General features: G+C 44.0%; 1 protein-coding gene across 1 annotated transcript in view; it reads right to left on the bottom strand.

The window, feature by feature from the left end:
- The window catches only part of HADH (hydroxyacyl-CoA dehydrogenase), a 56,960-nt gene extending 30,250 nt beyond the window's left edge, over window positions 1-26,710 (bottom strand). The window contains exon 1 of the mRNA XM_066385272.1: window positions 26,466-26,710. Coding sequence (XP_066241369.1) covers window positions 26,466-26,597 — 132 coding nt within the window. The 5' untranslated portion in view covers window positions 26,598-26,710. The remainder of the gene's footprint in view (window positions 1-26,465) is intronic.
- Between the last annotated feature and the right edge of the window lie 1,046 nt (window positions 26,711-27,756).

The following is a 27,756-nucleotide window of genomic DNA, read 5'->3' as shown; positions in this document are numbered from 1 at the left end:
TGAAAGTGATAGAATGTGTAAGATCTGTTCATTTCCCCATCTCACCCAAAGAGGTGTAATAAGCAGTGGCCAAACTTAACAGAGAGGAAGAAGACAGATTCTCCGCAATGTGTCAGTGACCACGCTCTTGTCCTGCAGTGTCCCCGGCCGCAGTGCCTCCGCGGCTGAAGGCAGCAGCTCCTGCGGGGACTGAGCCCACGTTTCTCCCCATCTCAAGTCACAGGAGCACTTTCTATCATTTTGGACTCCCCCAAATGTCTCAAGTGGTATTCCTGGTCTAGTGACAAGGCAATACTCTTAGGATCTTAAATGCATATCCCTGGCAGGTTTTTTGTTTTGCTTTATTTTTGTAAACATTTTCTACTTTAGCTTTTCCTTGGTTAATTCACAAAGCTTCAGGTAAATACAGAGAAACTCTTACGGTGTTGTCATTCTAAGAGCAAAAGGACCTCCCTGTTTCAACCCAAAGTGGATATAGTTGGCCTGAACTGAGAAAGTACAGGCCAAAAAGAGAAATTTTGGGGTGTGGAGGGAGGCAGAAGAGGGTGTAGGGAGGATAAATGGTGATGGAAGGAGACTTGACTTTGGGTAGTGAACACACAACACAGTGTACAGAGGAGCCTGGCTGGTGGTAGCACCGGCACAGTGGACCGAGCGCCAACAAGGAACACCGAGGTCGCTGGTTCGAAACCCTGAGCTTGTCCGGTCAAGACACATACAGCAGGCAACCAATGAACCGCTAGAGTGAAGCAGCTCCTTCTCATTTCCTGCTCCCTGCCCCCGCCCCCTCTCTCTATAAAAACAGTAAATAAAATCTTAATATATATATACACATACACAGATGATCTATTACAGAATTCTACACCTGAAACCTATATAATTTTATTAACCAATGTCACTCCCAATAAATTCAACAAAAAAGAAGAAATATTTTTAAGTCTCCTTGAAATATTTGCCATTTTACAGTGAAACTCTATGGTGCAGTCCAAAATTTACTGCATAGCAATAAACTACTATTATAGCATAATTCCAAGTGATTTCAAGTTATAGCAGCATTTTCATTCTACCACCTGCAGAGAGCAACCCAACCTAATGCTCAAGTTCCTTGCAATCGCTTTTTGCAGGCATACCCTAAGGCAGTGGTTCTCAAACTTTTTGAAGTCAGGTGCATTTAAAATCCTACAAATAATTGTAGGCGCACTATATACAAATTTCTGAGAAATATGTTATAATAATTAAGTCAAATATTAAAAATATATATAAAGTCCAAGTGTGCTTTTATGGTAATTAAATGAAATAAACACAAGAAAATTAAATTTATTCTGACATTAAAAACATTTTTACGTTACATTTTTTGAGTTATGCTTTTTAGAATTTGTAAAATAGAGGGGTTAAAAACCAAAAAAATGACAAAAAAGTTATCTTTATATATATATATATATATATATATATATATATATATATAGATAGATAGATAGATAGATAGATATAGATAGATACATTCTTAGTAAGATTTAGTAAATTTGGCAGGTCCCGGTGTGAATGTGTTAAGATTTTTCATTCTTGTGTTTATGAGAAACATGAGCCTGATGTGTCCTAGCGAGTTCTTCAATGTTTGGGCATATATTCGAAAGGCAAACTCTCATTTCCTCATCAATATATTGAAGAATTCCTCTCTTTTTACTCTTAATTGTGTTGAGTGCAGAAAACCTCCACCATACATCATCTTAACATTACACCAAACAAAGGATAAAAGAAACTTGCCTCCAGTCTTTCTGGGGAACATGGGGGTAATGCAAACAACCCAGCACCACAGCTTAACAGCCTTTTGCAACCTAATCAGGCAAGTGAGGTGGGGGGTTGGGCAGACTGTCAGCTTACAACCAATTCCCCACACTTCTGTCCCCCAAAAATCTAAACTCCAAAAACCCTGTTGGTTTTTTGGTCCCCAACAGGCACATATTTCTCTGGAGTACCATAGGGCACACCTAGAAATATTCTAGGGTGCACCAGTGTGCCCTGGTGCATACTTTGAGAACCACTGCCCTAAGGATATAAGGTCAGCAACATCCTGAGAGCAACTCCATCGTTGCAAACCCCAGTGCCTGGCCCACAGTGAGCACTCAGTGCATAGTTTCTGAATGAATCAGTGATGAATGAAGGACTTCTAGGTTACTGCCTGGTACATATTAGTAAATATCCATAGGATTATGGGGCCCAATATTCTTTGATACTATTAATCTATTCCAAATGAGGTTGGTAATCCTCTCATACCTACATGTCTAAATGGTCTACCACAGAGACAGATTCAGGATGCAAGCAGTCTGTCCCTTTCCCAACCCCCACCCCCAATCTCTGTTTGACCTGACAGCTGCGTAACTTATCCCAGAATGGCTCAAAAAGCTGAGGCAGCCATAAGCATGGCTAGACAGCCACAGTCCCCATACAGGCTAGCTCACTTCTTTTGGAATTATTAAGCCGTTTGTCTTACTTCTCCCTGAGAGCTGGGAAAGCCTATAGAGGCAACAGTCTTTATCTACCCTCAATTAACAGAAAGGACATAAACCTTTAAAAAGAAAAGAGCCAAATGCAAGAAAAATAAGAGGTGTCATGTACTGAGCACCTACCATGGGCCGGACACATACTTTGTATATTCCAGTACTATCTCTGATCAATCCAACAACCCTGCTGAAGAAGACGTCATCCCCATTTTACAAACACAGAATTAGAGAGGTGGACTCACTCGTCCAAGGTCACTCAGCTGTGAGGCTGTGAAGCCAGGTCCAAGACTGCCTGGCTCCAGAACTTGTCTTCTTGTAACCTAGTTACCTGGTCAGAGGAGCACAAGGAATGCTACCTTATCTGCTGAAACAACCAGATTTCAATATACAATAATGATAAAGTACTAACTTGCAGAAACTTCATGTTATTGATTTTTTTGTATCTTCTTTTTTCCCCTTGCCTCACTTAGTAACTATGATAGACACAGGTGATAATAACAATAAAAATTCCTCCTAAATAACTGCATGTCATTTCCTCCCAATACTAAAGTCTGGCCCTGGCCAGTCAGCCTGGCATATGGATGTCTCAGGTTCAATTCCCAGTCAGGGCACACAAGAGAAGCAACCATCTGCTTCTCTCCTTTTTCCTCTCTCGCAGCCAGTACCTCAATTGGTTCAAGAGTTGGCCCCAGGCGCTGAGGATAGCTGGGTTGGTCCCAGTGTGTCAGCCTCAGGGGTTAAAAATAGATTGGTTGATTTGGGCATTGGCCCCAGACAGGGATCGCTGGATGCATCCTGATTGTGACCTATGTGGGAATCTGTCTTACTATCTCCCCTCTTCTCAAAACAAACAAACACACAAACAAAACAAAACACACTAAAGTCTTAACTAATACACCTTTGCAGTCCTTATCAAACTGGCATCACATTCAATTTAGTAGATGGGAAGACTAGGCCCTGACGTGGTTATGTAACATTTCCTAAGTCCCACAGTTTATAACAACATAAACAACCGTCAGGTCAATCAAATCACAGTCCTATCCACAGCAAAAATGACTTAACAAATAAGAACACCTACACACACAAATGACAGTTTCCGTGTGGGCATTAAAGATCCTAAAGACTGTAGGACATAGGTTCGCAAAGTGTGGGATCTGGACCAGCAGCACCAAGGCCACCTGAGAACTTGTTAGAAATGCACTTTCTCAGACTCCGTTCCAAACCCAAGGGATCAAACTCTGGGTTTGTAATGCTGGTGGCCAAGGCCAGACAGGTTCATACTGGATTCAGGCAGACCCTAGAGAAACTGTGGAGCCAGAAAGTGTTGAGCCATTCCATTTAATCAAGTCTCACAACAGCGGGACAAGCACACAGGCAGGGGAAACTGCCTCTCAGGCAGACAAACAGCAAAATGGCCTCTCACAGTGGCGGGCAGACAATCCGTGCAACCGCAACCCCCCTGAGCACAAGCACCCATAGCCTTATATAGGCCAAACACACGTGGCACTGCCACATGCTCACGCACCAATCAGGCAAAGGGCTTACAGCTAGTAAACCAGTGAGCAAGCCCAACACAGCTGCCCCACAGGGTTGAAACACTAAGATTCAGAATCAAACGCTGACATTGGTGCTTTAAGATTCGTGCTGCCCGGCCTGTGATGGCACAGTAAAGAGAGCGTCGACCTGAAATGCTGAGATCATGGGTTTGAAACCCTAGGCCAGTGATGGGCAATCTTTTGAGCCTGGTGTGTCAAAATTCGCCAAAAAACCAAGCATAACTCGGGTGGTGTGTCACTTCGAGAAAAAACACCATAATTTTGCGATATTTATACTTTAAATAACAAAAATGTCTAATTGTAATATATAACTTTTTAATAAACCAAAAACTAATTATTTAACTTACCTGTTTAGTTGACTTCTTTGTTCATCTGTCAGTTGGTTTCTTTTGTTGGTCTTGATATTGTTTAACTTGTGTGGGGTGCCGTGAACTAAGATAAGTGAGGGAGAGGGGGAATTCTTTAACTAGCCTGCCTATTAGTGACTTTTTTGTTGCTGAATTTCATTGGCTAAATCTTCAATTGAAGGTTGGTATTTTGTACACTTCAAGCCCAAGCAAGTGCTACTAACTTCATCTGTCAATCTGTTTCTTTTGTTGGTTTCGCTATTATTTAACGCTGAGAATAAGGTCTCACAAAAGTATGTAGAGGGAAAAACTTTGAGTAAAGCCACTGCTGTATTTTTCAGGGTGCTAAAGTGTCTGGTAATCAGTTTCAAGCATTCCAAGTTTCCTGTTCGTAGTGGCACTCCTCTTGATTCTCCAAGCAGCACCTTTCCAGATTCTCAAGCTTTGACCTCAAGTCGACAAACACCTGAGCCCAGATGCTGTCTTGAAATTCTGCAAGTTGCATCTTATGTAAATTAAGATGGTTGCCGCTATTTCTAATGGCGGGAAACGGCATCCATAGCACAGGCCCTCGCCTCTCCCAGCCTCCCCCGCACTTATCTCAGTAATGATGGTCAATTAGAAATCCACGACACCCTAGAACAGTAGATTGGATGATGGTTGCTATGGTTATGTGGTTGCTGGTAATGGCGATCACAGGGCCCCAGAGATGCGTCCCCCGCAGGCTGGAAGTGAGGTCAAAGATCCCCGAACAGCCTAACTGGAAGTCCCAGAACTAGACGCTCTGTGCCAGAGTTCTGTTGTTTTGGCCTACAGGCCTACGGCACAGAGTGTCTACACTACAGCAAATGTTTTATCCTCGGCTACTGCACCTGGCCATGCAGGAGCCGAGGATGAAACGTCCTTCTCAGCATGCGGCCCCATACTTCTCTGGTGTGCGGCCGTGTGTCATCGAAAATGGCTACGCGTGTCAGTGCTGACACACGTGTCATAGGTTCACCATCATGGCCCTAGGCTTTGCCCAGTCAAGGCACATATGACAAGCAATCAATGAACTAAAGTAAAGCTACTATGAGTTGATACTTCGTGTGACCTGCCTCCTTTGTAAAATCAGTAAGTAAAATACTAAAAAAAAAAAAAAAAAATCTGTGCTCAAGTCTGGCTGCAGATTACAATCAACTGAGTAAAAACTTAAACTGACCACCATCCAGCCCCACCTGCAGACATTCTGAGTCACTGGGTCAGGGATGGCACATACACACTGGCATTTTTAAAACATCCCCAGGTGATTCTAATATGCAGCCCATGTGCTGAAGCATTGCTCTATAATAAAGCCTCTGTCAGCCCTGATCCCTGTCCCTGTCCCCACTCACTCGGCCACTCCTGGGTTGCTAATTATCCCCTCAAACCACTGAGAGGCCAGCAAATTTCTGTCCTTAAACCAGTAGGGTCCAATGTCTTCCTGCTGCTCTCTGTCCAGGGGACAGTTTCAGACATTATCCAGAAAACACTATCCGGAAGGCTCCCCTCTTCTTCCCGCTCCCCAAATTCCCCAAGGACAGGCCAGGTCCAGTCAGGCCACCCTTCTGCCTGAGACTCCTGAACATCTCAGGTCTTGCTACATCTCTCCTAAACAACTTGCTTCTGGATTCCTTTCTTGACGGTCAAGGCCTGCACTGTATGCACAACTATGTTCCAGTCCCTTCCCTGGAGATGGCTCTCTTCTAGCCTTGATCTCTGGCCACATTTGCATCTGCCTTGCCCTGCACTGGTCTTTGATAGTCAGCTGCTGGCTCAGACCCACCACCCTTAAGTTGGCCACCCCCTGTTCTTTTCCACGGGCCACAATGCTGGGGAACATCCTGAGCCTCCTAGGGACAAAAATCCCTTAACAAGTCCACAGAAGTCTGACATCTCTAGTAACAGCTACGATTTAGACTACTTCCGTGTGCCAGACACCAGTCCTATCTATCATATCTCATTTACCTTTGTGAACCAATTCTCCAAGCATCCAATGCCAATTTTAATGAAGTGTCACTTTACAGTTCTGTAGCTTGTTCTCTCTTTTTTACTGATTTCAGCAAGAGAGGAAGGGATGAACATAGAGTGAGAGACAGAGAGAGACAGGAACATTGATCCATTCCTGTTCGTGTCCTGACCGGGGACTGAACTGGCAACCTCTGCACTTTGGGACGAAGCTCTAACCAACCGAGCTATCTGGCCAGGACAATGTTCTCCTGAAGATGAGGTAACTAAGATAGTGAAACCTGCACTAGATAAGCAGATAATAAGATTATTTTTGATATCTGGGACAAGAAGATTCAATGACATAGTTAGTTATCACTGTGCCTATAGTGGTAGCCCCAGGCAGCGCCCAGGGACTACACTGTCCACAGCAGGGAGACAGCGCTGAGCACGGTGAGGCTCAGTCCTCTGGCAGTCACAGCTCTCGTGCAGCGTTACTCGTTATTAACTGCAAGCAGCCGCTCCACTCTCCCACCACTTTTCTTTCTTCAACCTGTGGCAAATTGTTCTTGGAGGAGGTGCTACGATTTCACTTGGCACAAATCAGACAAATAAATAAACGTAAATGCACATACTGGCACTACTGTCTCAGATCTCACCAGTGATGAAATAACCATTCATATCACCCAGAAGATGCTTAAAATTTTAGGATCATCAATGAAAACAAAAACACATCATTCTAAAACTTACAGAAAAATTTTAAAGATTTTATTTATTCTTTTTTTTTTTTTTTTTTTTTAGAGAGAGCGAGAAGGGGAGAGGAGCAGGAAGCATCAATTCCCATATGTGCCTTGACTGGGTAAGCCCAGGGTTTCGAACTGGCAACCTCAGCATTCCACGTAGAGGCTTTACCCACTGCACCACCACAGGTCCGGCTAAAAGTTACAGAAATTTTGAGCATCAAAGTAAGCTTAAAAACCCTAGTTTAAAAAAATCAATGACCTCATCTAACCTTTATTGTTACAACATCAAATGTTAAGAAAAAAAGGTAGGTATGCTGAGTTCAGTATCAAAAGAACATTTAAACTGAAACACAGTGGTTAAGCCTTCATTCAACACCCCTCGTTCAGTCCCACAAAGCACCCTGGTTTAAGGGCTCATTTTTTCTCACCAGCAACAACCTCACAACTTAGTTTCCAGGGTCCAGGCTCACCTCTCTTAACCCTTAACAAATGTTTGTTTCATCTTCTTAAAGCCTAACTCAGTCTGCGCAGGCTCCGTTCCTCCTCTGCTAGACAGCCGGGTCTCCAAGTGGAAACTCCTCCCTCCTCGGGCTGTTCTACCCAAGTTCCTTCAGTTTCTCTACTTTTTTACCTCAAATCTCTTTTCAATCTATCTTCTCTCTGTCTTCATTCTTTCCTTGTAAGAATTACCCCTAATTGTTACTGAGGCCAACCTCATTCCTATGAAAGATAATGGTGGTTCATGGTTATAGGTTTCTGGTTACTGCTCCCGAGTGAAATCACAAGTCTTCAGGTGGTTAGGTCTTTCTTGGCTTTTGGCTCCACAAAGAACAGGACAAGAGAAGTACTGTGTTTTTCCTGTCAGCCAGGTACAGTAATTGTACTGGAGCATACACACAATCTGGACAGTGGGGAAGCCCTGAACAGTTTGGGTGAATATGCAGATTATAAGAAAATGCTTCTCACCAAGGTCACTGCAAAAAAACTTGGCTTCTCAGGGGCGAGCACGTTGATCTTCCACCCCACACTGCCGCTCCCCTAGGGATGGAGAACCACCATGTGGAGTGCCATGCTTGGCCCCTCGCTATACTCATTCCTTCACTGACTGCTACTATTGACTCAGCACCTGTGCCATGCCTGTTCCAGGCCCTGGGATAATAAGGTGGTGAACAAAACAAAGCCCCAGCTGCAGAAAGCTTTCACTCCTCATAAATGATCACATCTGATCTTCCACAGCCTTTGGGGGAGGCACTATCACAGCAAGCTGACAGTCTAGAGGTGACTGGGACGTGAAGATAGGGCTGCCTGCACCCAGAGCTCCCGTGAAGGCTATTCCTGACCCCACATGGCATAGCTGGGTCTAAGGGAGGGAGCAGTCTGAGACAGCTCTGCACTGAGAAAGGGCCAGACTCTGGAGCCTGTCTACAGCTGTCTGATTTGTAAAAATGGGGCAGTAGGGTTGTTAGGAGGATTAAATGAATTTATTCATGTTAAAACACCCAGAATGGTTTTTGACATATCACAGTAACTTGTTATTTTTATTCTAGGCAGTCTCCTTCCTCCTTTTGCCAGGGTCTGAAGCCTAATACTGGACCCAGGTATAGCCTCCTAAAATAAATTATTTTATCTTGTTTTTGAGTTTATACCTTCTGATCCCAAGATATGTTGCCTCTTTGGTTTTCACTCTCAGGTTTTCCCTTCCACATCCTTCCATTTATACAAAGAGGCTGGGATCTCTCTTCATTTGAAAAAGAAAGTAAGGAAAGGGGGGAGGGCACAACATCCTTAGACAGCTGATGCTGGCCTTCGCTTGACCACCAAAGTCCCTCTGTTCTTGGGTAGCACAGTGGCATGTGGAGCGCCAGTTCCAGAACCGGACTTCCTAGGTCTAAACCTGGGCTTAGCCACTTACTGTGTGACTTTGGGCAAGTGATGCAGCCTCTCTACATGTGGTTCCTTGACCTGAAATAAGGGAGAACAGCAGTACCTGTCTCACAGGTTTCTTGTGAGGATTAAAGAAGTTAACGGCTCAGACCAACACGGGGCACACGATGCTAGTTGGCTGATGCTCTCGTCACTACATTAGGTGCTTCCACTTTCTCCTGAGCCACGCATCATAAACCCTAGCACCACGGTTCCCCCACCACCCCTGCTGGCTGCAGTCAAAGGCAACTTATCAATGGTCTTCTGATTATTAAAGCCAATGCTGTTTTTGGCTCCATCTTGTATAGCCTGCACACTGCCAACTAGGGCTTCCTTTCTGAAACTTCAATTTCTTATCTCTGTCTATTCATTTGAGCCATATTAACTGACTTCTCTTCATTTTCTCAGCCTCTAAACAAAGGTATCTTTCAGGATTCTGCTTTCAATATTCTTTTCTTCTGTCTCTACTTTATTTCCTTCTGGAATCTCAATCATCCTCATAATTCCAACTGTGCCAGAAACCAACATGTTCTGTCCTAAACTACAGTCATCATCTTGAGCTGAAACCAATTTGTCCTGACCTTCATTAATGGTACCAACTTTGAGGGTCACAATCTGGTTGAACATTTTTCCTTTAACTTTGCCCTTACTGTCCAAAGAAATTCTATCCATTATTAATGGCCCATTTAAAATGTTACACTCACGAAGCTCCCTTCCCCCAATGAATGTACTCGTTCCTCTTTTTGAAACCTCAGAGCTAGATTTTTACTGCTTTTATTTATAAGTTATAACAAAGTGGCCCTGGCCAGTTGACTCAGAGGTAGAGAATAGTCCGGTGTGTGGATGTCCCGGGTTTGATTCCCAATCAGGGTACACAGGAGAAGCAACCATCTGCTTCTCCACCTCTCCTCCTCTTCCCACAGCCATGGCTCAATTGATTAGAGCGAGTTGGCCCCAGGTGCTGAGGATGGCTCGGTGGTCTCCCCCTCAGGTGCTAAAAATAATTTGGTTGCCAAGCACAAGCAGTGGAGCAAGGCCCCAGATGAGCAGATCATCGCCCCTTATGGCTTGCTGGGTGGATCCCGATCAGGGTGCATGCAGGAGTCTGCCGCTCTGCCTCCCCTGCTCTCACTTAATTTAAAAAATAATAATAATAATGTTATAGCAAACTAAACTGTTATTTGGATCTTTGTCTAACAATCCCTGCTCTTAGATTTAAAATCCTGTAATGGCAGAAATTGATTTGGTCTTTCTATCCTCTAGTACTTTCTCACATGCCTTGCATGGTCCAATGAATAACTGCTAAATACCAAATGCTTTGGAGTGTAGGAGCCTGAGCCTGTACTTGTCTCCAGCCATGCCACAAACCCCTTTCTGTGCTAGTGCACGCCCCTGCCTATGCAGCTCCTCCACCGGGAAGCTTCTCCCTCACTGCTGCCTGGGGACTCCAACTCACCTTTCATAATCCAGCACAGCTATCTCTGCTTTAGTGCAGGGGTTGGGAGCCTATGGCTCGCGAGCCAGATGTGGCTCTTTTGATGGCTGCATCTGGCTTGCAGACAAATCTTTAATAAAAAATATAATAACGTTAAAAACATAAAACATTCTCATGTATTACAATCCATTCATTTCCTACCGCTCATGTTCATGGTTGCGGGTTGCTAGAGCCAATCACAGCTGTCCTCCGGGACAACAACCAATTTTTATTGGATAATGCATAACGTACACGGATCGTTGTATGGCTCTCATAGAATTACATTTTAAAATATGTGGCGTTTATGGCTCTCTCAGCCAAAAAGGTTCCCGACCCCTGCTTTAGTGAAACCTCTCCCAACTTCCTCTTGTGCCTCTAATGATTTACAGATATAGCAGATCTTTCATACAGCACTTCAAACACTGAAAGAAAATAAATAATAGAGCGTGGAGCTCATGTGAACCACCAATGGCCACTCAGCTATGTAATAAAGGTGGCCCTCTCCCTAGGACATGACACACAGCTATTTCATGTTATAAAAATCTCACAAATCTAAGTGAAAAGGTCATTAAATATCCAGTAAGTGGCCCTGGCCAGTTGGCTCAGTGGTAGAGCGTCAGCCTAGCGTGCGGAGGACCCGGGTTCGATTCCCGGCCAGGGCACACAGGAGAAGCGCCCATTTGCTTCTCCACCCCTCCGCCGCGCTTTCCTCTCTGTCTCTCTCTTCCCCTCCCACAGCCAAGGCTCCATTGGAGCAAAGATGGCCCGGGCGCTGGGGATGGCTCTGTGGCCTCTGCCCCAGGCGCTAGAGTGGCTCTGGTTGCAACATGGCAACGCCCAGGATGGGCAGAGCATCGCCCCCTGGTGGGCAGAGCGTCGCCCCCTGGTGGGCGTGCCGGGTGGATCCCGGTCAGGCGCATGCGGGAGTCTGTCTGACTGTCTCTCCCTGTTTCCAGCTTCAGAAAAATGAAAAAAAAAAAATAAAAAAAAATCCAGTAAGTAGGAGAAACTTCAGGTATTAAAGAGGAAAACTTAACCAACACCAACTCTTGATGATGAACCCAACATAACACCCGGAGACTTTCCAAAATAGTCTGCAGAGTCTGAAGGTGCTATCACCCCAATCCCAACGTAGCGTGGTTCTGCACATGCCGTCTGCAGCTCACCACAGTTCCAGTGAATCATAATGTCATATCCATATGTAGTACAATATGTACATATCTCTCTTTCTACATATACATTTTAACGTCCCTTTTTCTTTACCATAAGACATATCCTGTATGTCATATATCTTAAGTGTTTAAACCACCAAAACTTTCATCTGTATCAGATCACATCCCACATATGACAGACAGGTAGGCAATCTGTGCCTTTATTACAGCTGGTTCTTCATATTTGTGCTTCTTCCTCTGGACAGTGAGCTACTCAGGAACTCACCCAACCCAATGTCTAGCTCATGGGGTAACACTGAATAGTCAGGAAAAGAATGCATGAATAATACACCAATTTTTTTTTAAGATTTTATTTATTCATTATAGGGGGGGAGAGAGAAAGAGAGAAAGAGAGAGAGAAGGAGGGAGGAGCAGGAAGCATCAACTCCCATATGTGCCTTGACCAGGCAAGCCCATGGTTTTGAACCGGCAACCTCAGCGTTTCCAGGTTGATGCTTTATCCACTGCGCCACCACAGGTCAGGCAATACACCGGTTTTTTAAAAGCCTCAATATGTTAAGTTATTTTAGGAATGAGTTCTCAAGGAATCACGACTGGTTTTGTTGCTAGAAACTCTTAACAAACTTCACATACCTTCAAGTTATTTTAGATTTATGAAAAATATTATTAGTTTGAAAAGGATAGAAAGAAAAGAGTTAATAACCAAAGTCTTTACTCAAATGCCAAGTAAAAAATAAAAATACTACAGAAGTCTGTATCTTGGTGAGATCAACCAATTTTTGGCACAGCGAGTTGAGATGGCAGGCGAAAGGGAAAGTGGGGGACACTGCTGGGCAGTGGACCCTCCTGTGTCTTCGTGAGTGGACTCATGCTAACTTCCCTCCAACATGTGACTGTGTCCTGTATGTTTGACCAAAGGGGCTGTGGGCAAGGCCAGAAGCAGGCAGGCCCTGCGTTACATCCCTCTCTGAGGGACACCTGTGTGAGTCAGGTCAAGGGTTAGTCACAGACACATAAGCTCACTCCCTCCAACACAGGTTTCTACTCTATCACACTGGGGAAACCAAGGCACCTTCATTTCTCATCGACTGCCGATGTCAGAGATAGCCAAAAGCATTTGTTGTTCGTGTTTATCACTTACAAATAATCAAAACCATTGACTTTTCAAGCAGGAAGATACCCTAGAGATCCTGCAGTGTGATGGCTTGCCAAACATTTTTGCCATAAAATCCTTCTCCATAGGAATGCAAACAGAAGAGCAATTTGTAAAACAGAGGTCAGGGGAGTTTGGGAACCACCAAGGAGATTCATGGAATCCCTAAAGTACATCAGAGCATAGTATAAATCTGATCTAGTCACATCCATTAGGATAGCTATTATGAAAAAAAAAGAAAGAAAATAAATGTTGGCAAGGATATGGAAAAATTGAAACCGTTTGCCCTGCTGATTGAATGTACAATGGAAAAGCCACTGTGAAATACAGTATGGCAATCCCTCAAGAAAATTAAAAATAATTCCATATGCTTCAGCAATCCTACTTCCGGATAGATACCCCAAAGAATTGAAAGCAAGGCCTGTCTAACAGATACTTGTACAACTATGTTCATGGCAGCATTATTCACAGCTAAAAGGTAGAAGTAACCTAAATGTCCATCAGTGATGAATAAACAAAATATAGTATACACATGCAATGAAATATTTTCCGTTAAAAATATTCCAATGGAGCCTGACCTGTGCTGGCACAGTGGATAAAATATCGACCTGGAACACTGAGGTCACCAGTTCAAAACCCTGGGCTTGCCTGGTCAAGGCACATGTGGGAGTTGATGCTTCCTGCTCCTTCCCTCCTTCTCTCAGTCTTCTCTCTAAAATGAGTAAAGTCTTGCCTGACCTGTGGTGGTGCAGTGGATAAAGCATCAACCTGGAAACACAGAGGTCGCCAGTTCAAATCCCTGGGGTTGCCTGGTCAAGGCACATATGGGAGTTGATGCTTCCTGCTCCTCCCCTCTCCTCTCCCTCTCTCTCTCTCTCTCTCTCTCTCTCTCTCCTCTCTAAAATGAATAAATAAATAAAAAATAAATAAAATGAGTAAAGTCTTAAACAATAATATATATATATATATATATATATATATATATATATATATTCCAATGGGATATTTTCCCTAAATATTCCCATAAATATTCCAATGGAATTTTCCCTAAGAAAGGAAGAAAAAAATCTGTAAAGTTGCAGGATATAAAATCAATATACAAAAATGCTGCATTTCAACTATACTAATAATGAACTAGCAGAAAGAGAAACTAAGAAAATGATTCTATTTATAATTACATCAAAAAGAACAAAATGCCTAGGAATAAATTTAAGCAAGGAGGTAAGAGACTGATACATTATAACACAACTTATAAGAAAACTATAAGACATTGAAGAAAGAAACCAAAGACAACACAAATAAATGAAAAGATACTCTGATAGACTGAACAAATTAATGTTGTTAAAATGTCCATATTACCCAAAGTAGTCTACAGGTTCAAGGAACCCCTATCAAAATTTCAATGGCATTTTTTACAAAAATACAACAATCATAAAATTTGTATGGGACCATGAAAGACCACAAAAGACCAAAGCAATCGTGAGAATGAAGAACAAAGCTGGAGATATCATGTGCCCTGATTTCTAACTATATTAGAAAACTATAGTAATCAAAACAGTATGGTATTGGCAGAAAAATAGAGACATGAAACAATGGAACAGATAAAGAACCCAAAAAATAAACCCACACATATACGATCAATTAACTTATGGCAAAGCTGCTAAACATATATTATAGGGAAAGGACAGTCTCTTCAATAAATGGTGTCAGGGAACCTGGACAGAACATGCAAAAGAATGAAACTGGACCCCGGTCTTACACCAGACACAAGTAACCGCAATATGAATCAAAGATTTGAATGTAAGACCTGAAGTCATTAAAATCCTAGAAAAAAATACCAAGCAGCAAGCTCCCTGATATTGGTCTTAGTGATGATGTTTTGAATTGGCACCAAAAGCAAAGGCAACAAAAATTAAATGAACAAGTGGGACTACATCATACTAAAACACTTCTGCACAGCCAAGGAAGCATCAACAAAATGTAAAGATAACATACTGAATGGGAGAAAGTATTTGCAAATCATATTCCTGATGAGGAGTTAATATCCAAGATATAAAAAGAACTCATACAGCCCTGGCCATATAGCTGGGTGGGTAGAGTATCATCCTGATACACAAAGATTTCAGGTTTGATTCCCAATCAGGGCACATACAGGAACAGATCTATGATTCTCTCTCTCTCTCTCTCTCTCTCTCTCTCTCTCTCTCTCTCCCACCCCCCTTCCTTTCTCTTACAAAAAAAAGAATTCAATTAATAATTTTTTTAAAAAACTAATACAACTCAACAGCAAAAAAAAAATAAAATCTAATTTAAAAATGGGCAGAGAAACTAAATATTTTCCCAAGTAAGACACGGAGGGCCAACAGGCACATGAAAAGGTGCTCAACATCACTGATCATCAGGGGAATGCAAATCCAAACCACAGTGGGACAGCACCTCACTCCTGTTAGATTGCCTACAATCCCAAAGTCAAAAAAAAGGGTCAGAGAGGATGTGGAAAAAGAGACCCTTATGCACTGTTGACAGAAATGTAAACTGGTACAGATTCCATGAAAAACAGTATGGAGGGTCCTCAAAAAATTAAAAATAGAGCTACCATATGATCCAGTAAGTCTACATTTTATCCAAAAAAAAAAAAAAACCAAACAAACAAACCAAAAAAAAACAAAAGAAACCAGAAAGCAGTAACTCGAAAAGATGTATATATCTCCATGTTCACTGCAGCACTATTTATAGTAAGCCAAGACATGGAAGCAACCTAGGGGTCCATCAATGGATGAATGCATACAGAAAACGTGGTGTGTATGTATGTATACACACACATAGAAATACCTATTATTCAGGCATAAAGAAGTAAATGTTGCCATCTGCAACCTGGTTGGAACTTGAGGGCATTATGCTAAGTGAAATAAGTTAGACAAAGACAAATACCATACGCTCTCTCGCTTATATGTGGAATCTAAGAACAAACCAACAACAACAAAAGCTGAGCTCAGGGATAAAGAGAACAGATTGGTGGATGCCAGAGGCGAGGGAGGGGCAGTGAAAGGGGTTAAAAAGTACAAACTCCCAGGAACGCAGTTAATACTACTATATTGTATATTTGAAAATCACTAAGAGAATGGATCTTAAAAAATTACATTACAAGAAAAAAAAATGTTGCACCTATGAATGGTGACAGATGTTCAAATCCTTTTTTTTTTTTAAATTGGGACAGATGTTAGCTAGATTTATTATGGTGATCATTTCTCAATATATACAAATATTGAATCAAGATGTTGTACACCTGAAACTAATACAAGGTTATATTGGCAATTATATCTAAAAATTTTAAAAAGGAAATTACGACATACACAACAACACAGATGAAGGCTGAAGATACTATCTTAAGTGAAATAAGCCAGTCAGAAAAGAACAAATACCGTATGATTCCACTTATATGAAGTGCTTAGAATCGTCAAATTCAGAGAGAGAGAAAGTGAAGCAGCGTTTGCCAGGGGCTGGGGAGAAGGGAGAGAGGGAGTTGTGGTTTAAGGGGTATGGAGTTTCAGTTTTACAAATGAAGAAAGCTCTGGAGATGGATGATCGTGAAGGCCTCACAACAATGTGTATGTACTTAAATGCCCCTGTACATTTTAAAATGTGAACACAATCAATTTCATGCTGTGTATGTATTTTTTAAGTAGATTTTTTGTTTTTTAAATTTTATTTATTGATTTTTAGACAGGGGGCAGGAGTTGGAGGGTAGGAAGCAGGAAGCATTAACTTGTAGTTGCTTCCTTGTATGTGCCTTGACTGGGCAAGCCCAGGGTTTCGAACCAGCGACCTCAGTGTTCCAGGTCAATGCTTTATCCACTGCACCACCACAGGCAGGCTTTTTTTTTTTTTTGTATTTTTCTGAAGCTGGAAACGGGGAAAGACAGTCCGACAGGCTCCCGCATGCGCCCGACCGGGATCCACTCAGCACGCCCACCAGGGGCGATGCTCTGCCCACCAGGGGGCGATGCTCTGCCCCTGGGGGGGGGGGTCGCTCTGCCGCAACCAGAGCCACTCTAGCACCTGGGGCAGAGGCCAAGGAGCCATCCCCAGCGCCCAGGCCATCTTTGCTCCAATGGAGCCTCAGCTGAGGGAGGGGAAGAGAGAGACAGAGAGGAAGAAGGGGGGCGGGGTGGAGAAGCAAATGGGTGCTTCTCCTATGTGCCCTGGCCGGGAATCGAACCCAGGTCCCCCGCACGCCAGGCCGATGCTCTACCGCTGAGCCAACCGGCCAGGGCACAGGTCAGGCTTTGTATGTATTTCTTATCACGAATAAAAAATAGAAAGTCCTTGATTGGATTCAACACGATATCTTCAGCTTAATAAGGAAAAACAAAACAAAACAGGAACTAAAGCAGAAATTATCACTCAGCTAAGATTACATGCAGGCACTAGCATTCTACCTCAATATAATTCCGTAAAAGGCAGTTCTGTCTATATTGCTTACAGCTTCAAACTCTTCAATGGCTCCCTGTGACCACAGAATAAAACTGAAGTCCCTACACATGGCCTGCAAGGCCCTCTGGGATGGGGATTCACCTCCTCTCCAGAAAACACTACTCACTGTTACCTGCCACTCAACACCACAGGCTGGTAGAGCTACTATCTCTCTCACCTTCAAGCCTTTGCACTGTCCACACCTTCCCCCCCAACTTCCTCCCTTTAAATAAGCTTGAGTATCACCCCCAGATACTAAGCATCCTTAACCCAAGATCCTCTTGGCCCAAGGCTAGCTGTCCCTCATGTTTCTATAACGCCCCCACAGACCCTTACCATTGCCCCACCTCAATGTGTTATGATCATCTGTTGAAGTGCATCCCCCTACTGCCTTACTACCGGCTCCTGACTAAATGTCATTCATCTTCGGCTGATGTGTACCCAGGCGCCACCTGGCCAGGCCAGGCCCTCAAGAAATGGTGATGAACAAATACGTCTGGTGGAAAAGCCAAGACGAGACCAGATCTTCTGAAGGTCCAGGGTTCTTTTCATCAGGGTACCTGAGGGCCTCACCTCCCCACATGAAAATAATTTTGTTGAGGCTCCTCACTTAGGAATAAAGAATTTCATGCGTCTTTAATACAAAGATACCAATGACACTCATTCCTAAATTATGCAACAGAACCACTCAAGTTATTTCAACTTTCTAAGAAGGAGGTGGCAGTGGAAGAGTAGACTACACCACTCAAGTTATTTCAACTTTCTGAGAAGGAGGTGGCAGTGGAAGAGTAGACCACAAAAACTACCAGGACTTTTTTCTTCCCTCACAACCACCTGCTATTTTTACAACAAATAAAGAAAACTCTTCCTGGCACTTTAGCTGGAGTGACTATAATTTAAATCAATCCATTGTGAACTTTCGTTTTATATGACAGTGGCCTACACACACACTGTAAGTCCTTGAGGATAAACAATCTGCAGTGGGAAAAACTTTATTTGAAGGCTATGTCCTCAGCTCTACGACTTCTCTAGCCTCGGTCAAAGGCAGGCTTAGCCAGAGAGAAATATTTTTAGACAAGGGTGCTTCAGAGCTATAAAAATAGGCCCAGTGAATAGCACACTTGTCAAAGCCCGTGAGTACTCTAACCCCAGGGCCAAATAAACATGCCAAGCAGAAGCACACTGAATTTATATTTTTACTAACGTATCACCAGACTGGAAGCATAACCTGAACGGTGAATCTGTAAGAACAGTATCAACCGGTCCAGTGCGGAGTCCCAGGGGTCCAACACTCCAGGAGCGCTGCGCTTCAGCAACATCACATTCTCTCAGAAAAACCGCCAAGCGGCACGGCTATCTGCCACTTCGTCCTGATCCCCAGAATAAGTGCACTCGATCAGAGCTTCCTGCGCTGACTGTGCCCCCGAGGCTGCTGTGCCTTGCCAACAAGGCCTGGCTTTGGGTTGTCATGATTTGATCTAGGGAGGGGAAAAGTCATAAATCAGTTGTATCTCTGAGAGCTGGAGATTCTGGGCTTATAATTAGCTCTGGTTGTGCAATACCATGAATTCTGCCATCAGCACAAGTTGTCTGTCACTAACTTGAACAATCAGAAAAAGCCATCCTTTGAGGCTTTCGACCACCACTTACCACTATAATCAGCTGTCTTGTTCTTAAGACAATTAAATTCACTGGCTGGCCTCTTTACATAAACTTAAGTTTTTATATTTCAAAAAGTGACTTCTAAAAAGTCAAGAAAATATGCCTCCATTTTTAGAAAAGTCTGTTAAATGCATAATTTAAAAAAATTTTATTGATTGATTTTGGTGTGAGAGGAAGGGAGGAGGAGGGAGATGGAGAAAGAGAGAGGGAAGGAGGAAGGGAGAGCGAGGGAGGGAGAGAACAGGATGGAGAAAGGGAAGAAGAGAGAGATAAGAACATCAATCTGTTCCTATATGTGTCTAAACTGGGGATTGAACCAGTAATCTCTATGCTTCAAGAGAAAGCTCTAACCAACTGAGCTGTCCAGACAGGGCCAAATACACAATTAAAAAAAAAAAATCAAATAAGCATGTTAAAAATAAATAAATAATTAAAAATAAAAATCCAGTAAGTCTCTGGGTTTGGAAATGTAGAGAAAATAATGTCTCTCCCAGGATTTTCCCCTTTGATCCCCCACAAATTCTGGAAAGAAGGGATAAGAGGACATGTGGACAGCGCCAACTAAGTCTTAGTTATATTTAACAATCTCTGAAAGATGCTGCCATGATGGACACTTTCTAGGTAGAGAGAGCTATAAATCCAAACTGCTCTCTAAGAAGATTAATATGGCATGTTGGTTACAATGAGTGGTGTTTTAGTAAAAAGGACTAGTTAAGAGGCTCCCACAACAATCTAGCTAGCAATGTTTGGTCCAGAAATTACAAAGGAAAGTGCAGGGAAGAGCCCTCCTCAGAGAGAAAAGCCTCGGAACCTTTTCCAGTGGAGGCAGGCCTGACCACAGCTACCATCAGAGCACAGGCTGAAGAACAACAACGGCAGTTACAGGAGAAGGCAAGTCTCTGGAGAAGTAGGGATTGGGATGAGCTGCGTTTGGGCAACTGACTTGGAGTCTATTGACAGAAAGACGGCAGCAGAGGATCCAAATGGAGATGATCAGCAGGGAACTCTAACTTTGCATCTACAGCTGAGGACAGCTCAAGCTGCTACCTGTTGATTCCAGACAGCCACAAAGGATCTGGTCCATGGAGGACACACGGCCCCACAAACTGAGCCGATGCTCGAGGTACAGGCCTAACTGTGCTTATCTCAGCCTCTGGGATCTTGGATCCCTAGCTAGCACAAGAAGCAGAAATATCAAGTACTTTGAAAGGAATTAAGTGTCATATTTGTAGAGTTTTTTAAGTGCCAGGCTCTGTTGTAAAATGCTTCGAGAATGAACTCATTGCAATACCAAAAAACATCTAAACAGAGCACTAAGGATTTTCTCAACTCTCCACATAATTAGTCTTAAAATCTTTAGAATTGTTTGAATTCCCCATAGCTCCCTATCATATATATATCTTCCAAGACAGTTAAGAGAATCTAAAATAAGAGGTCATCACCAGGTTAGATCTGATGGAGCTATAGAAAAGCATTTACTGAAAAGCTACCATTGAACATGCTAGTATCACTAAGCACTTAGCTCATTTAACTCTCATAACATCATGAAGCAAGTACTCTAATTCCCAGAAAAGGGCTAGAGAAGAGAGGGGTTAAATGACTCGTCCAAGACTCTCATGGCCAGGAGAGGAAGGGCTGGGATCCAAACTCTCCAGCAGGCACCTCTCAGCCTGCTCACTTTCCAGCATTAGACCACCACTCCCCAGTTACTATCCCACCACATCGCTAGCATAACCCAGGAGAGACAACGGAGAGCAGCAGCGTTGTCTTCCCGTGGTCCTGGAAGAGCTGGGCAGTGGGGGTGTGCCTAAGGCAGATATGGGGAGAAGAAAGAGGGGAAAGAAAGGAAATTAGAAACTCAATCAGGGGACAGTTAACAGCGAGGATGGATCCAGCACATGGCAGAGATAACCCAAAACCTGACTGAGGTGCCATTTCTGCTCTACAACGTCCAAAGGTATTCCAAAGAGCAGAGAACAGACCAATAAAGAAGTGAGCAACAGTACAGGAAATGAGGGAAGAACTTCATGACAAACTCATCCCATACTCTTGAGGAGGACATTATCACCTGGGAATAAAGACATGCCCTCCATAAGAACAGTCACAAGGAGAGAGACTGTGTCAGTCTCCTGTGATTCCAAACTTCTCCCAGGCCACTGCACTGTTTTCAAGCAAATGTCAACAGAGAGGAACTCACTGCAAAATAGAGAATAAAGTTAAACAATACAGAACAACTCTGATCCCTCCTCTATTCAGAATCAGAAAATTCAGAGTTGAGGGCAGAGAGAACAGAAGCGTGAACAAATCCGTGGCTGGGGAGAAGCTTTTGGGTCCACTTGAGTGCTTTTCAAGCATCACAAACATCAGGGAAATGATCATCTATAGCTTAGCATGTTGCCACTTCTTTTGTTTTAACAGCCTAGGCAGCTCTCCTCAAAACAAATGTGTCCTTTTTGCTTTTTATGAAACAAACAAAAAAAAAAGCTTTGGGTGAGAAGAATTCAGCCCCAAACCTCCTTCAAGATGCCGACCTTCTCACTTCTCACTTCCTCGAAGAAATGTAGAGCACTAAAAGGAAGGTGTACCAGAGCCCTGGGGAAGTCAGCATCTGAACTGCCATGCCCAGGGAGCTCAGACTCACTGACCCCTCAGCAGTAACTTAATGAAAGCTACAAGCTCTCTGGGCTCCTTATATGAAAAAATAGCAATGGAGGCCCTGGCCGGTTGGCTCAGTGGTAGAGCGTTGGCCTGGCGTGCAGAAGTCCCGGGTTCGATTCCTGGCCAGGGCACACAAGAGAAGCGCCCATCTGCTTCTCCACCCCTCCTCCTCTCCTTCCTCTCTGTCTCTCTCTTCCCCTCCCGCAGCCGAGGCTCCATTGGAGCAAAGATGGCCCGGGTGCTGGGGATGGCTCCTTGGCCTCTGCCCCAGGCGCTAGAGTGGCTCTGGTCACGACAGAGCGACACCCCAGATGGGCAGAGCATCGCCCCCTGGTGGGCAGAGCGTCGCCCCTGGTGGGCGTGCCGGGTGGATCCCGGTGGGGCACATGCGGGAGTCTGTCTGACTGTCTCTCCCCGTTTCCAGCTTCAGAAAAATACAAAAAAAAAAAAAAAATAGCAATGGAGAAGAAAACCTTAGAAAGAACTCATTCTATAAACTGAGGAAATGCACAGCCAGTACCTTTCTTCCCTGTCCCCTGTACAAAGCAAAAAACAACCTGATCCCCACTCGAGGGACATCTGATGCTGTACGCTTCTTTGCCGGCCTAAGTACCCAGCTGAAGACAAATCGGCCATCAGAGCCTAGTCAAAAGTGTATAATGGGCAAACACAAAAAACAAGTTAACCTTAATTAAATATTAACCTGCAGCCTAAGCAATTTTTTAAAATTTAAAACAAACAAAACAAATGACAGGCCGAGTAGATACTCTTGGAGAATACAGATGTACAAATGACCTGTGCTCTGCAAACTGTAATGAAGCGTAGACCTCACAAGTCTCAAATTGCTTAATTGCTCAAGAAATGTGTCAGACTTCCACAAATCGATTAATTGTTTTTTTCCATCCTACTCAGCATGAACTGGAACATATGACAAAAATGATAAATAAAAAATATTAAGATTGTAAACAGAACTGCACCTTGATTAAAATGAAAACTACTTCAGGAGTTCAGGAGAGTGAAGCTTACCTTAGATGCTAGTTTGTGCTTGTTTTTTTAAAGCTTTATGAGGGTTAACAATACAATAGGGGTAGAAGTGCCTTCTCTTTTTTCAGAAGTCTCTGGACAAACTGCAGCATCAACAGCCACTTGCCTTGAAAATTAAGCAAGCTGAGAAAATCACATCCAATATTCTCCATCTAAACTTGACAGGCCTACCTCAGCAGCAACCGTCCGCCAAGGGAGTGGTAAGAGGGGAGAAGGGCAAAAGGATCAGCATAACTGCAATGAAGATAAGAACCAGCAGGGCAGCTAACCCTTTGTACGCTTTTACTAGATGCCGGACACTGGTGCCAGACCTGTGCTAATTCATTCAATCCTCTGGATCCTCCTATGAGGCTTGCACTAGTATTAGTCCTACTTTAGGGAGTAGTAGGCACAGAGGGTAAGTAACTTTCCCATGTTAACACAGCCAACATGAAGCAGAGCCAGCAAATAGGCTATCCAAATCCCCAGTCAAAATACATCGACTATTGTATGTGGCACTCAATAAGCAAAAACAGATTTAGACTGTAGGTCAAGGAGCATGAAGAATGAGGCAACACTTAAAAGGAAAAAAAAAAAAAAAAAAGAGGGAGGCAATACTGCTTAGAACTGCATGCCTCAGGGTGGAATGCAAAAATGGTTCACTGAAACTGCCAAAACCAACCTACTGGCTGAGAGGCCTCCATGTTCTGCAGGAAAGCAAGGTTCTACACAGGATTAGAGCTGTCATCTAAAGTGGCTGAGCGTCTTGTAAACTGTTCTGTAAAAATTACTATTCCTGGCCCTGGCCGGTTGGCTCAGTGGTAAAGCGTCGGCCTGGCGTGCAGAAGTCCCAGGTTCGATTCCCGGCCAGGGCACACAGGAGAAGCGCCCATCTGCTTCTCCACCCCTCCCCCTCTCCTTCCTCTCTGTCTCTCTCTTCCCCTCCCGCAGCCAAGGCTCCATTGGAGCAGAGATGGCCCGGCACTAGGGATGGCTCTGTGGCCTCTGCCTCAGGCGCTAGAGTGGCTCTGGTCATAACAGAGCAACGCCCCAGATGGGCAGAGCATAGCTCCTGGTGGGCATGCCAGGTGGATCCCGGTCGGGCGCATGCGGGAGTCTGTCTGACTGCCTCCCCGTTTTCAGCTTCAGAAAAATACAAAAAAAAAAAAAAATTACTATTCCTTATTACTGTCCACTTTTAGACTTCTGGTCTTTATCAACTTTTAGAATGGCAGTTCCATTATATTTCCAACTGTGGGATGAATACCTCTTTTTTCCCCCTTAGGTTTCAAAAGGCACTCCCTGGTCCAGCTACTTATGGACTTGACCCACAAGACTGTGTTCCCATCAATATCAAACTTCTCTCTCCTCTCTCAGATGAAAACTCCAATACTATACCCATAATTTTAGGTACTGTCTCGGCCTTTCCGTGCAACACCCTTTTCTGGCCAATACTGAATATGGCATTCCCAAAACTGAGCAACCTGACTTAATGCTTTCTACTTGGTTTCTTTCTTTTAAAAAAAAAATTTACTTGGAAAATTTCATTTAACAGGGTGACACTGATCCATAAGAGTACTCTACTTGGTTTCTAATCCTCTTCCACTGATGTTTTCAAGACACCATCAACATGTTTCTGGACCCATTTCCTATACTGGTATCAGAGAGGCTTAAGGCCCTAATATCTTGTGCATAAGATGTTGTTTAAAGGTATTTAGACAAATACATTATTTTATATCTTCCCACAACAAATATCACTCCCATAGCTGTGGGAGATTTTTGGTGGAGCAGGGGAATACAAGTGTGCTCAAACTAAACTTTCTTTTGAGTATACTGTAATGTAGTATAATGCTTGGAACTTTTAAGTTAAAAGGACTTACTTCTCACATCTCATGTAGAACACAGATTAGAGGGACACCATACCCTAGCAGCCAAGGCATCCACACAATAAAAAGGGTAATGTATGTCCAAAGACAATCTTAGAAGAAAGAAATTAAAAACTCTAACAAGTTAGAAGAATAAAATGTTAATGAAATACAGATTACAGGAGAAAATGCAACCAAATTAATATGTTGCAAAAAATTTGCAGGGAGAGCAAATTAGGATATATAATAATAGGAAAAGATTTTTAAAGAGCAAGCATAGAAACATGGACTTGACTGGTAGGACACTGAAAAATAAACTCTTTCATGACTGCAGCCACTGCATTTGAGGGCTCTGCTAAGAAAAATCAGGTAACTGTTAGGTTTAGGTTTAGGGCTGCTTTAAACCCAGAACCCCTTCAAAACTCTAATTCCCCTCACCCAACTTCCCACTAGGGCAACTTCTTCATTAAGCATCTCCCTCGCCCAACCTCCCCCCCCCCTCCCCTTAATCAACCCACCCACCCTAGTAAGGCTTCTAGAAATGTCCTTGGGACAGGCCATTATGAGGGACCCGAGGATTGGGAAAGGAAGATAAATCTGTAACCAAGGCCACAAACCTGAATATGCTAATCTGTGCATATCCAGGTGCACCCAACCCCATGTCAGCAAATGCCTGACCTCTATAGTTAACACTCCCTCCCAGAGCTCAGGACTAACACCCTTTCTTGGTTTCAGCCCACCTGTATCCAGGTGCTTTTAAAATAAACTTTTCTTTTGGAATACGCTAGCCTTGTGTTTTCAATTCGGTCTGTGATTTCTGCCTTTCAATAACGATCTGTTCTTCTACAATATAGGGTGCACAGGGCTATAATCAACTAGGATATTAAAATCAATATTGTGCCTGGCCTGTAGTGGCTCAGTGGATAAACCTTCGGCCTGGAATGCCAAGGTCGCTGGTTCAAAACCCTGGGCTTTCCTGGTCAAGACACATACAATAAGAAAGCAATGAACAACTAAGATGAAGCAACTTGAGTTGATACTTCCTATTCCATGCTCCTCTCTCTCTCCTGTCTCTGTAAAACCAATAAATAAAGTATTTAAAAATAGTAATAATAAAAAATAAAATCAATATTGTCCAATATAAGCTGGAATTTGCTAAAATCAAATAAACAAGATGCAAATGTCACAGTATATAGATAATCAATTGCACAACTGACCTTGACCCACAAGTCTGGTGGAACAGGGCAGTCTTGAAGACACACATTGATTGGAGGCCCTCAGCAGCTTTATCTTCCCCTCCCACTTTCTCAAAGCCTTAAATCACGCAGTTCTTAGCAGAGAGCACTGGGTCAAAGGTCAAAGTTGCCCAGAGCTGCTTACGACTCACAGGCCTCTCAAACTCTGATTAGGTAACTTTACAAAGTGCTACAAAAGTGATGGTTATTACTATTCTTTGCAACCCACCAAGCAAACACACAGGGGGTGGGGGCAAAGGAGACCGGTTAGGGGAGCAGAAAACTGCTCTTATAAAGATTGTATAATTCTAAAAAATTCCGGGTCTCTGGGAGCGATTCGGGTGTAAGCCAAGCAGCAAGCAAGCAAGCAAGCAAGCACATTAAGTCCCAACGTTGGGCACATATACTACAATCTTCTCTTTGCACGCCTCAGCTCCAAAGTGTATTCACAACACGCTCCACTCCGCGCTCATCGGGCCTTAAGGGCGGCAGGAATTTTGAAACGAGGAAACTGAGGCTCGGCCCAGGACACTGGATCTTTGGGGAATGGACATTCATAGGCCCAGAAACAAAACGTTTCAACTACACGAGGGAGGAGCAGGGTGGAAATTTCCCGGGTCTCCCGGCGGGATACTCCGCCAAGTCATGGCCCGCCAGCGCTCTCATCTCAGGCGGGCAACAAAACGAGCCGGGCGCTGGCGGCTGGGCGGCTCACCTGGGCAATGCCGGCGCCCATCAGCCCGCCGCCGATGACCGCCACGTGCTTGATCAGGATTTTCTTAGCCGAGGCTGAAGCTGCGGATGAAGAGGACATGGTACGCACGAACTGCCTGGTGACGAAAGCCATGGTGCAAAGCTGCAGGCAGAGGTGGCGACGGCGACCAGAGCCACGGAGAAACCAAAGTACCGCCGCACCAGCGAGCAGCCAGCAGTCCTCTGGGAGTAGAGGCCCAGGCGGCCCCGCCTCCCTGCGCGCCCTGGGCGTCCCCGTGACGTCACCGGAGACGGGGCGGGGACCCGCGGCCCGCTCAGCTCATTGGCGGAGGCGTATGGATTCGAGCGGCGGAGCGCGGCCACTCGTGGGCTGGCTGTGGCCACCACTTTTCGCCGCCTAGCTGGGGGCTCACAGCCGCGTAGTGTGGGGTGGGTTCCCGGGGTCGCAGCGGGGCGGGATCGTTCGTGCTCCGGGGTCCCGCGGAGTGCAGGCCCTTCCTCGGGAAAGCCACGGCCCCTGGTAAAGATGAAGTCTTAAGGTTGACGTGTTAAATCGTCGGCTTTGATGCTTGTGCATACCTTAGTGCAGGGGTCCCCAAACTTTTTTACACAGGGGGCCAGTTTACTGTCCCTCAGACCGTTGGAGGGCCGGACTATAAAAAAAACTATGGAAAAATCCCTATGCACACTGCACATATCTTATTTTAAAGTAAAAAAACCAAAACGGGAACAAATACAATATTTAAAATAAAGAACAAGTAAATTTAAATCAAGAAACTGACCAGTATTTCCATGGGAACTAGGCTCCTCTCACTGACCACCAATGAAAGAGGTGCCCCTTCCAGAAGTGGGGCGGGGCCGGATAAATGGCCTCAGGGGGCCGCATGTGGCCCGGGGGCAGTTTGGGGACCCCTGCCTTAGTGCCAAGTTCATGTGTGTTCTTTGGTGGTGGTGGTGATAACAGGACCCAAACTCGTCACCTTTGATTCATGTGGCTAGATAACCAACTCTAGCGATTATTTCACTTCTGTGAATAATGAATGTTTCTGTTAAAACGGAAAGAAACTAACTGCTCTGCTCACACCCAAAGTGTCTAATGGTCCATGAGTTCCAATATAAAAACCAGGCCCAGGGAAGGGAAAGGAGAGTTGAGCTTTAGTTTACCGTTTCAACTTTAGTCATCTGACGGTGTAAGGTCAAAGATCAACCTTTGTGGACAATCTTCTCCCTCATGTGAATAATTTCTAGTTACTATACCATGGTAACATAGAATTTTTATTAATTTATTTTTG

The sequence above is a fragment of the Saccopteryx leptura genome, chromosome 5, assembly GCF_036850995.1.
Source record: "Saccopteryx leptura isolate mSacLep1 chromosome 5, mSacLep1_pri_phased_curated, whole genome shotgun sequence".
Taxonomy (NCBI): Eukaryota; Metazoa; Chordata; class Mammalia; order Chiroptera; family Emballonuridae; genus Saccopteryx; species Saccopteryx leptura.
The sequence above is the reverse complement of the archived record's forward strand: the minus strand, read 5'-3'. Positions and strand labels throughout refer to the sequence as shown.